General features: G+C 39.1%; 1 protein-coding gene across 4 annotated transcripts in view; it reads left to right on the top strand.

The window, feature by feature from the left end:
* The window catches only part of rgs7b (regulator of G protein signaling 7b), a 200,659-nt gene that overhangs the window by 168,421 nt on the left and 19,738 nt on the right, over window positions 1-12,500 (top strand). For all 4 annotated transcript variants that reach the window (XR_005131336.1, XR_005131337.1, XM_037544257.1 and 1 more), the window contains exons 10-11: window positions 7,222-7,296; window positions 9,275-9,373. Coding sequence is in view for 2 of the 4 variants with exons in the window: in XM_037544257.1 (XP_037400154.1) it covers window positions 7,222-7,296; window positions 9,275-9,373 (174 nt within the window). In the remaining 2 variants the exon portion in view is untranslated. The remainder of the gene's footprint in view (window positions 1-7,221; window positions 7,297-9,274; window positions 9,374-12,500) is intronic.

Genomic DNA, 12,500 nt, shown 5'->3' on the forward strand with positions numbered 1-12,500 from the left:
CAACAGCGGTTGTAACAGAGTGCGGGTACTAGACTGGCCTGCCTGCAGTCCAGATCTGTCTCCCATCGAAAATGTGTGGCGCATTATGAAGCACAAAATACGACGACGGAGACCCCGGACTGCTGAGCAGCTGAAGTTGTACATCAAGCAAGAATGGGAAAGAATTCCACCTGCAAAGCTTCAACAATCAGTGCCCTCAGTTCCCAAACGCTTATTGAGTGTTGTTAAAAGGAAAGGTGATGTAACACAGTGGTAAACACGCCCCTGTCCCAACTTCTTTGGAACGTGTTGCAGGGATCAAATTCAAAATGAGTGAATATTTTCAAAAAACAATAAAGTTTATCCATTTGAACATTAAATATCTTGTCTTTGTAGTGTATTCAATTGAATGTAGGTTGAAAAGGATTTGCAAATCATCGTATTCTGTTTTTATTTATGTTTTACACAACGTCCCAACTTCATTGGAATTGGGGTTGTAGAACTTAAAAGTTTTATGTCAAATTTAATTAATTTAATTTAATTAATTTAATTTAATTTAATTTAATTTAATTAATGGCATTTTTATGCCATTTATGCAGGAATACATAAAATTCAGAAGTGTTCACCTTTTAAGCACAGCTGTATTTTCTTACATAACTGTGAAAGGAGCCAGTTTAGCGCAAGCTTCAATAGAAACACCATCACACATGCTGCTCCTACAAGGCTTACTCAGCATTGACTGTTATCACAGATTAATGAATACAACTACTTTGCTTGAAGTTAAGATCCCTTGTATATGTTATTAAATAAAATAAGTTTAATTTAACCCCCTAAATTTCCAGGTCCCACCAGTAGGCCTAAAGTTGTATTACCCACTAAGCCAGTTTGCAAAGGATTCCTGATCATTCCTGATCATTTCTGACTAATAAGCCTGTAAGTATGTAATAGGCCTGGGATTTTAAGGTGTTAAAGCCTTAAACCTTGAGCCCAACATGCCATCTATGGTTTGGGGATGGTAGGCAGTGGACCAAACCATGTTGCTATAATTTTCTGGATTGTTTTCTTGAGATCATGAGTTAATTATCTTGTGATCTCAAGATAATTAACTCGTTATCTCAATACCACAAGATAACTCATAATATTAAGATAACAACTTTTGTTATATCGAGATAACACGATAACTCATTGCCTCAAGATAACAACATTTTTACCTTGATACAAGATAACTAACTCATTATCTCAAGATAATTAAATTGTTATCTCAAGATAATTAAATTGTTATCCCAAGATAACAACTTTATCTTGAGATCACGAGATGATTAAGTAATTTTCTCAAGATAACAACCTTTGTTATCTCAAGATAACAAGATAATAAACACATTATCTCAAAATAACAATCCAGAAAACTATAGCAACCTTATGGCCTGTCTGGGTTACAGAGCCCCACTAGTGACATCCTGTATAAATAAAAATAATGCATGGCCACGACTTAGTAAGGCTTCTCCATGCCTTACAAGGTCATGATCATGACTCAATCATGTCATTCCCACGCCTTACTAAGCCGTGGCCATGCTTTAGGATCACGTTCCCACGTGTTAATGTCACCAGCAGGGCTCCGTCCTGGGCTTCTGTAGTTCTCCTTCCTGTCTTTATCATGTCTCATACACTGTCCCGTTTCAGCAGACTATCAGCAACATGCTCTGTTCATCTTCACGTGTGTGTGTGTGTGTGTGTGCGTGTGTGTGTGTGTGTGTGTGCGTGTGTGTGTGTGTGTGTGTGCGTGTGTGTTTGTGTTTGCTATCATGACGCTCTCAGAGGTGTGATATGTAACTCCAGAGAGTGCCATGATTTCATCACACAGAGAGAGAGTGTATATGCACTCACTAGAACATTTCTCATTCAGACAGTATGATGACACTTCATTTAAAATCTCAGTCACAGAGAGAGAGAGAGAGAGAGAGAGAGAGAGAGAGAGAGAGAGAGAGAGAGAGAGAGAGAGAGAGAGAGAGAGAGAGAGGGAGAGATTAGAGGCATGAACTGTGTTATTCAAACACAAAAGTCAAGCTGAGCTTCTTTCTCCGTTCACACAAATCACGGAAACAAAACATGGGCTGCTGTTGTATCTGATAATAGAGTTGGGTTGATAACTTGTTTGGGATGCAGTTGGGTTTGTGTTTGTTATTGGGTGCTGCATCTTTCCTAGGAATGTCAACATGAGATTGAGGTTGAGATTGTGTATGTCGATAAGGTCAGCCATTGGATGAGAGGGAGTAGGGTGGGCAGGTGGTTGGGGGTGCAAATTTCTCCCAGAGATATACTCATAATAACAATGTCCATCTAAAATTTTAGAGGACACGCTTTCAAAATAAGTTTAAAAAGGATGATTAATTTTCAATCGCATATTTAGTAGAAGATTGTGTAGGTCTGGAGAAACTTCAAAACTGATGAACATCCAAAGTGTGTGCTTTTGTCATGTTTATCATTGTTTTTTAATGGGTGTTTATTAGTGTTCATCAGTGATGGATGAACTACACAATTCATGTACTTGAGTTAAAGTAAAGATACTGAAGGTAAAATATTCCTCCAGTAAAAGTAGAAGTTCCTCCCTTTACACCTCCACTTGAATAAAAGTACTAAAGTATTTACCTTCAAATGTACTTAAGTATAAAGTAAAAGTACTAAAAGAGTAATTCTGGCTCTGATGTCCTGTTATCATTTTTATAACCAGACTGGCTTCATGAACTCATTTCAGGTGAAAGTCCTCCAGCGTCTCTCTTGGTAAACCAGTCTTTTAATATAACGTCATTAATTAGTGACGCTGACGTCTATTAAAATGATCAGAAGCACAAAACACTGAAGGTAAACAGTTTCCATCAGGGAGAACCGAGTGGCTCTGAAATCACTTTTTACACACAAGCAAAGTTTCAGTTTCAGATTTATTTACAACTTAGTTCCAAGTTTAAGTTGAATAAAAACTGGCTTTAAACTCAGGATCACAGATGAGCTCCTTTACTATGTTGATCTGTAGGCGTCTGTTCATAAACATGAACCAGCCCAAACTCATTTACTATAAAATGAAATGGTGTTTGTAGAAATTCAGAAAAAAGCCGCGTCAGTCTCGACTGCATATGTGGACATATTTCTATATTGTGCTCTATTTACACAAAGTTAGGTTAGTTCATCATTTATGTTGAACAGACTCTCCCAAAGTTTTACGCTGCTGCGCTGACGTTGAACCGTGTGCTTCACTGGGTCGGTATGACCAACAGGTCAAAACCAGCTCAGAACAAAGTGACCGCTGGGCCCTGATTGGTGCTCTGGCTTTGCGCTTCTTTCCTTTTAACATATTACGTTTTTATACACACAGAAACCAAAAGGAACGACAGATTTCTCAAAATGTAGGAGGAAAAAGTAAATTATTAGACTCTGAAATGTGGTGGAGTGAAAGGAAAAAGTCGCCCAGAATGGTAATACTTCAGTACAGATACACACAAAAAAAAACAAAACGTAACTAATTACATTTATTTAGGTACTGTCCACCACTAGTGTTCATCAGTGCTGTCCTAATCCAATCCAGGGGCTCAGAATTGCAACCAATCCAAGCATATTTTAGTGGATCAGGTATTATAGAAATCAACAAAGCAGTTAAAGCCTTTCCCAGCAGCCATAAGTTTCCACCTATAGTACAGATCCCTCCATTGAGCTGTGTGTGTTTTTCTTTAGTAATATTGATAGAGCATATTTCATTGGAAATGATCATGACTGACAAAAACAGTAGAAACTTGATTTTTGGCTTCATAGGTGAACAAGCAAGTTAGCATTTTTCACATTTATTTTCCAGCTTGGCTACGTTAGCTGTGAGGGACGTGATAGTAGCTTTCATCATGGCGATATCATCGGAGCACTCGGTGAGCGCGTGCTCCATCTCTCCGTACCTTTTAGCTTAGATATGGTAGCGTCGTTAGCAGCTTTATCATGCGCCAGCTGTGTCTTTAACGCTTGCAGGTCGAGCTGGATAGTAGACAAAACATCGCCAAGAGTATCCTGGAGTTCCTTTTTGAAGATATCAGCAATGTCTTTCCTCAACGAGGCCAGCAACTCGAGCTTGAGAGCAGCGGAGTCAGGGTTACCGTGCGTCGAGGCGGCCTCTGCAGGAGCCGACGGCTAACACGAGGATGTGGTCGCGGTTTGTGAACCAGGCTGGCGTTGTGGCTGAATAGTATTGCGAGTTTTAGAGTTTTTACCAGACATTGTACGCAGTTCAAAGCTAGACTTCCCAACTGAAAGTACTGCGGAGTAAGGTAAGACTACATATAGGACCAAAAAGCGCAGATAAATTACAATTTTAAATGATATCGGCAGGAGCTTCCAAACTCACGTCCTACTCCATTGCAGCTCAGCCACTCCCCCCTGCAAGTTAGCATTTTTAAGAGTATATTGGTGTTTAAATGCTTTTTTTGTTAACTTTTTTGATGTGAAGAAAGCTGCAGCTGTTTCTGGTTTATCTTGGCACAGCCATCTTTGTATGGAGATATGAATGGGTTTCACAGCAGGGGGGTCTCACTCCTCCCCTTTCGCACCTCATTGCTCTCTAGCAGCTCAACACAGTGACACATTTCACACCTGAAATTTCAGACCAACTTCCAAATCAAGGTTCATGTTTTTGTGACATTGCATACATTTGATCCAGTTAGTTTTGGATTGCCACATTACAGTTTCCACCTTGCACATAACAAATTCGCATGACACCCTACATCCTGTTGCCCTCACCTACAGGGACTGTATTTAACATTGGCTGGTTTGCAGAGGAGCATCTGACGTTGTCGTGTTTGGCGGATAGAGTTTTCCGTTTGAACAAAGAAAAAAGAATATCCTCTCTCATCCTCTCATAAAATAAGGTGTGAGTTTTGGCATTTTAATGTTTTTTTTTTTTAAGTTGACTTTTGACTTTGTGAATCGTGGATGCAGAGAGTGGTCAAGAGTTCAGGGTTCAGGATAACAGCAGAACAAGAAAGGTGATCATAACCAACAAGGGCAAGGCAAGGCAGAGTCCATAAAACAGGCGATGAGTCAAAACCATGAATCCAAGGCAACAGTACAAAAGGGGAAGTCCAAAAATCAGTGTCAAGAGGAAAAACAGGCAGGAAGTCAAACACAATCAGGATCAGTACAGAAATAATGCTCAGTAGTTTCACGGGTGAAAACAATACTTTGCAAAGAGCCTATTCTACAGCCTGGGCTTATATACTAACTAAACATGTCATATGACTAACACACAGCTGTGGATGATTAGAATTCAGGTGACCTAGATTGCTGACAGGATGATGAGGAGAGGTCCGGAGTCATGTGATTCTGTAGAGGAGTCTAGGAATTGGAGTCCGAGTCTGGAAATAGCAACAGAGGGAATAGCTCCTCCTCGTGAGTCCGCTACGGATTCTGGGCACACTGGTTGCAGGCATGACAGATTTTTTTTATTACACTAAATTGCAATCATATATTTTGCCTCTCTGATGTTCTAGCATGGCTCATTTTTACTTCTCTCCTGGTTCTTCTGCTATGGTTTAACAGGTAATGATAGCTGGCATCAACTCCCTGTTATTCACTGCAAAAAATAACATTTGGTCAAGTGAAATTATCTTAAATCTAGTCGATCTGTCTTATATTTCTTATTTTGAGATGGTTGTGCACTTCACTGTGGTTACTGGCAGATCATTTTCTTGGTTTCAAGCACATTTCTTCACATAAGCAAAGTAATCTGCCTACATAGTGAGAAAAATGTACTTTATAAAATTAGTCAAGTGAAATAAAACATAAAAGTAATAAGTTAAATAATCTTAAATTACGATTACAACAATCTCAACAGGAGAAATTGTCACGCCTACTGGCCGTTCCTTCATTCAGAGATCAGCTTCTCTGGAATATTGAGAAGCTGACTCCTCCCACACTCACACACCTGCCTACAATCTGCTCATCAGCCACCCTTAATGACCTGGACTGTCACTCTGCCTCCTTGCGAGGTATTGCCGCGCTCAGTGTCTTTATTGAGCCGTTTCCCTGTATTTTGAACCTTTGCCTGTCTGTACTCCAGTTTTGCTCTGTGGATTTTTGTATAGTAAAGATTCTCCGCATTTGCATCTCACTACCCTGTCCGAGTGTTACAGAAATATTAGAATATTGGCTAGATTTAAGAATTTAACTTGACAAGATACTATTTTTTGCAGTGTTGGTCCTCAAAGTCACACCCAAAAAACTGTTTTCACACTGCGAATGAGGTGAACAAAGACCACCTCTTTTGTTCAGCCCGTGGTTTTTGTTCAGTCCTTTCTTTCCTTTCTGGAGGTGGTCTTGGTCCAGATCAAACTGAATCATGGTTCACCTTATTTGCAGTGTGAAAACAGTTTTTTGGGTGTGACTTTCAGAACCAACACTGCAAAAAAATTTGGACCAAAATTTGCATTTGAAAAGTCAGAAGGTCCAGATCAAACGTGATAGGTGTGAAAGCCCCCACAGAGAGTCAACAGTGTCCTAGTTAATCTGATAACAGGTACATGGAAAGAAATTCTTTGATTCTATTTATTAAAAGTGTCCAAGTTGTTGCAATAGAGGGCCTCCAGAAAGAGGCTACATGTCTGCAGCATTGAACTGTTTTAAAGTGGAAAATAAACTACTATCTGCAGTCCAGGTGTTTCCACTGTGTTTGAATTAGCCACCTTTCATTTAAAAAAGGCACATTAAAAATAATACAAGTCTCTCATCCTGGTCTTCAAAATGCTGGACCTTTTTTTGTTGGTGTGAGAGGACAAACATTAAGGACAGATTTTCTGGATTTTCACTCATTTTTCGTGGTTAACTAAATAGAAAGACTGCATCAAAAGCATCACCATCAGAGTATGGCAGTTCTTTTTGACTGCTAGTGTACATTAATGGTCATTTGTTGTGTTATCAGTTGGATGAGCCCTCTGTTTATGTCTTGTTCTCGCTGCACAATCAGACTGGTAATGAACCTCAAACACTGATTCACACTGAAATCTGAGCCAAAGCAATCGGCCTCCCCGAATCTTGAAGTGAGTCAGCTGTCTCTTCTTGTTTATTTACCCACAAATCTGAGCATGAATCAGGTCAGCTATTCTTTTTGTTCTGCATCTCAAAGAGAGCCGAGCATCTTGCGTTTGATTTTGTTGGCCTGTGAGTAGCAGAATGTGACTCTGATTAATGATTCGTTATTTGTCTGATCATCTGCAGCCCGGCTGTGTGAACACGACGGAAGCCGACATCAAAAAATCCTCCAGGATGAAACAGCCTCACAAAACACGGAAGGTAAACTTTGGTGATGGGGCATGACACAACATTACGCTTTACTTCTAGAGCTCTTTAATACTGCTTTGGCAGTGAACACTGTGTGTGGAAACTGCCCAATATGGGGTCTGTAGGACTGCATAGAACTTCCTTTTAATGAAGTATAGTGTAAAACATATAGTGTAATGTTATAAAATACAATCGGCGACACAACTTTAACCTTTCTACATAACGTTGTCATGTCTATGTCATAAACCTGTCATGGCAGATGTCATTTTCGGTTTTGTTAATTAATGTTCCAGTGTCCTAATTTTCATGATAGGTTTTATGATGTCAGTCATGCCAACTTATGTCAAATCAATTCAAATCTAATTTATTTGTAGCGCTTTTTACAACTGGTGTTGTCACAAAGCAGCTTCACAGAATTCCAGTAAAGACAAAGTTTTAACATGAATGTAAAAAAAAACCCAGGTCAGCAAGCCAGGGGGGCGACAGTGGCAAGGAAAAGCTCCCTTAGGAAAAAGCTGAGGAAAAATCAAATCAAATCAAATTTATTTGTAGCGCTTTTTACAACGGATGTTGTCACAAAGCAGCTTTACAGAATTTCGGAAAAAACAAAGTTTCAACAGGACTGTAAGAATGTACAGAAACCCCCTGGTGGGCAAGCCAGGGGCAACAGTGGCAAGGAAAAACTCCCTCAGAACTGAGGAAGAAACCTTGGGAGGAACCAGGCTCACCAGGGGGGACCCATCCTCCTCTGGTCAGACTACCTACAAGTGATTATATTACTAATATTAATAGCAGTAATATTGGTATTAGGAATAACTAGGAGTCTATGAGAACATCAGCGTAGGGGGGGCAGCTCGTCCAAGGTAGGTGGTGGTAGCTGGGGCGTGGGCAGCTGGTCTGAAGTGGGTAGCAGGAGGGCTCAGCAGTCAGTCGTCCTTCAGTGTCCAGCCGGACATATGGGTGATTGCATACTCGGAAAGAAAGCAGGTAAATGGAATTAGTTTTATTCTATCCGTTTGTACATAAACAGCGAATGTGAACATTTGCAGAGTGTGGCTAACGACTCCGGCAGATCTGACTATGACAGCTTGGAGGAACCAAGGCTCACAATGGGGGAACCATCCTCCTCTGGTCAAACTACCTACAAAAGTATTATATTACTAATATTAATAGTAGTAGTATTAATAGTAGTTATAGCTAGGAGTCCATGAGAAACTTCAATGTATATGTCGGATGCTCATTTTTTGCTGTGTACTCTATTTAGCCTTCCTGATGTTGAGCATTATACCATCTGTCATGCCACTTAAGTCACCGCTGTTAAGGCCACTGTACACAAGATTCACCACACCGCATCACGCAGTGTCACAATTTCAGAACCCTTGTTTTTTTACTGAAGCTGGATGACTCCAAGCACTGTTCAGTTTCTCAGTGTCACAGTGGGCCACTTGTGCATTTTATCATTGCTATATTATAATAAAGCCATGTTGAGACCACAGAAGTCATAGTAGATGGAATTTTGTGCAGAGAAAAGCCTTTAGATAAATAGACAAATGCTAAATGTTTCCGTGCTAAATGTAGTCTTTCAACTCGGAAATCCAAGTTTGTGAACAGGTAATAAACTGAAACCAAGCGTGACAGATGATCATGAACGTTTTCATTAAATTCGTGTGACTAGAGTGAAAAAATAAACTTGAATAAACGACTGCAATACACAGCGATGGGCAACCTAAAGGTCTCCTCATTCAGAGGTCCATCGCTGCTTAGCAATGATACCATACTCTAAAGGAACTATATTTCATGGTGGAATACTTGCTCATGTCGATTATGGTTAAAAATAAATAAATAAATAAATAACAGAGTGCCTAAAACTCCCTTTCCCATGATAAAATGACAGAACCACATGGCCTCTCAGGGCGCTTCGCTTTAATATATACAGGAGAACTCAATGAGCTTGAGTGTCAATGAACGTGTATGTTTTATGTCGTTGTAGTCAGTGTATGGCCTCCAGAATGACGTCCGCAGCCACAGCCCCACACACACCACCACACCTGAGGTTAAAGAGCCCACTGAGGAGGAGCTACACCAGCAGGTATGCCCCAACCACTACACCTGAGAGCCCACTTAGTGACAATATTCATTCATTTTAATGCTGTAAGCTCACCTGTTCAATTACCCTGTACAGCATAAATACCATGAACACCATTTTGAGCATCTGAGACATTGTCCTTATATTACCCTTATGTCTTAATTAACTTATATATCCTATTTTCTAATTCAGGGCACCATTTGATATTTACATGTGCCATCGGTTGGCCTTCAATACCGGCAAGAGAACGTAAACAAGCACTAATTTTTGAAGAAAGCTTACCGATTTTAAACTTTGCTCTTACCCACTGTGCCAGTTTTTTCCCTGCTTCTCCTCTGTGAAACAAGGCTGGTAAAGTCTTGTTACTTATTAATGCATACAGACTTTTATTGCTAATAAGGGATAAAATTAGCCTGTGCTGTCATTAAATCTTAATCTCGCTGTTTTAATGCGGAGTTGGAAAGCAAGTAGAGAAGCAGTGTAATGTGGCACACTTATACGAGCTGTTTCACACTGATTTAATAGTTAATGTTTCAAACTGACCTGATTACCAAGCACGAACTGGTATGACTGGTATGACCTTGTATTACTGGTGTGTATTTTATGACCTCTGTGTGACCGTTATGACTTGTTCTGACTGTTGTAACCTGGTATGACTTTTATGATTTTATGACCTAATATGACCATTATGACTTGTTCTGGTTGTTATGACCCAGTATGACTGTTATGACCTTGTATAACTGGTATATCTGTTTATGAGCTGTTATGACTGTTATAACCTGTTCTGATTGTTATGATTCTTATGACTTGTTCTAATTGTTGTAACCTGCTATGACTGTTATGACCTCATATTGCTGGTATTATGTTCGTCTTAATATGACTTTTATGACTTGTTCTGATTGTTGTGACATGGTATGACTGTTATGACTGGGTATGACTGTTATGACCTCATCTAATTAGTGTGATTTTTATGACCTGAGATCATTTTTATGACCTAATGACTTATGATTGTTGTGACCTGGTATGGTTGTTATGAACTCATATAACTGGTAGGGACTGTTCTGAACTGGTATGGACTGTTGTGACCTAGTATGACTGTTATGATCTGGTATGACTGTTATGACTGTTCTGATTGTTGTAACCTGCTATGACTTATATGACCTTATATTGCTGGTATGATTTTTATGTCCTAATATCACTGTTATGACTTGCTCTGATTGTTATGATCTAGTTTGACTGGCATGATTTTATGACCTTATATAACTATCATGACTTGGTCTGATTGTTATGACCTGGCATGAGTGTTATGACATCATATAATTGGTATGATATTTATAACCTAATATGATTTTTATGACCTAATGACTTCTGATTGTTGTGACTTGGTATGATTGTTAGGCCTCGTATAACTGGTGTGTTGTTTACGAGCTGTTATGACTGTTATGACTTGTCCTAATTGCCATGACCTGATATGACCGTTATGATTTGTTCTGGTTGTTGTGACCTGGAATGATTATGACATCATATAACGTATGATTTGTATGACCTGTTATGATTATTATGACATGGTATGACTGTTATGATCCGGTATAACTGATATGATTTTTATGACCTACTATGACTTGTTATGACTGTCGTGATCTGATATGACTGTAATGATTTGTTCTGGTTGTTGTGACCTACTTTAAGTGATTGGTGCATTCAAAACAGCTCCTATGATGGAAATCCAAGGATTTCAGTGACGTGATTCTTCTATTGTGGCTGTCATATTGGGACCAAATATATCTCACACACAGCCGCTCTGCCTATTCTGGAGAGTCTCTTGAAGCACTTAAAAATCACAGAAGCCCACAGAATGTCAGGGTGGGTGAAGGATCCCATGGTGTTGCATAAGGAGGAGAAAAATCTGTCATCATAGGAGGGGAACGACATCAGCTAGTTAGCACAAATGTGAATGATGCTAGCCTTTCAATAATTTTAGCTAATGTTATGAGCCGAGAGATAAACAGTCGTCCCCCTAACGGAGCTGCAAACAGCTGGGTATAACTTTACTCTCTGTTTTTGGAGGTTTAAATGATGTTTGAATGGAGAAACATAAATGTTAAATATAAGACTGAATGTCGTCGGTCTGAAAACTTTGTTTCGTTATTCTGGAAGTTTGCGAGTGCAGTTAGTGCAGAGTTCAGCTCCAGTCCTGCAAGCACTGCACTGCATAATCGTGGTTTCCCTGTTTAAAATGCATGAAATTATTAGCTAATTAATCCCTTCTTGAGCTGAGCGAGGTTTGAACAGCAGATAAGAACACTAAACAATATTCGCAAATGTTTTGTAGTGAATGACTTATTGAGTGAACCACTCTGAGCACATGACTTGCTTATAAGTCGTTCTGCCTGTTATGACGTGGCGTTACTGTTCTGACTGATGTGGCCTTTATGACCTAATATGATTGCTGTGAATGGTTCTGATTTTTGTGACCTGGTATATCTGTTATGACTTGCTGTATTCTCATGTGACCTATGATCTAGTGTGACTGGTAACACTTTCTATGAATGTCACAATTTATAACATGTTATAATGCATTCATACACCATTATAAACATGGTTATAAATATGTAATATACATGACAGCGTGACTGTTATCTGGCCTAATTACTATGACTCATTATAACTATCTGCTACCACCATAAATAACCTAGTAAGACTGATATGATCCAGTATGACTTATGACCTAGTACAACGTTTATGATGTGGCATGACTGTTATGTCTTATTATGGCATGTTATGGCCTGGTATGGATATTACACTGCAAAAAAAAAATGATATCTTGTAGAATGAAATCCTAATTCTAGTCAATGTATCAATTATTTCATTTATCTCATTAGATGCCTCAGTAGATTAGCTAGGCATAGATATATTTGTTAAAATAAGAAAAATCCTCGAACATCTAGGCGGCTTAGAAACTGGATGGATGGATGGATCTAACCTCTAGGATATTCTCACAATAATCTTACAATAATATCAAAATAGGAAATATATAAACTAGATTTAATTTGCCAAGATTAAATTTTTTGCAGTGTATGGCCTATTATGACCTGTTATAAGCAATGAATGTGCTTATAATCATGTGTTT

Source organism: Pygocentrus nattereri, chromosome 13 (assembly GCF_015220715.1).
Source record: "Pygocentrus nattereri isolate fPygNat1 chromosome 13, fPygNat1.pri, whole genome shotgun sequence".
NCBI lineage: Eukaryota > Metazoa > Chordata > Actinopteri > Characiformes > Serrasalmidae > Pygocentrus > Pygocentrus nattereri.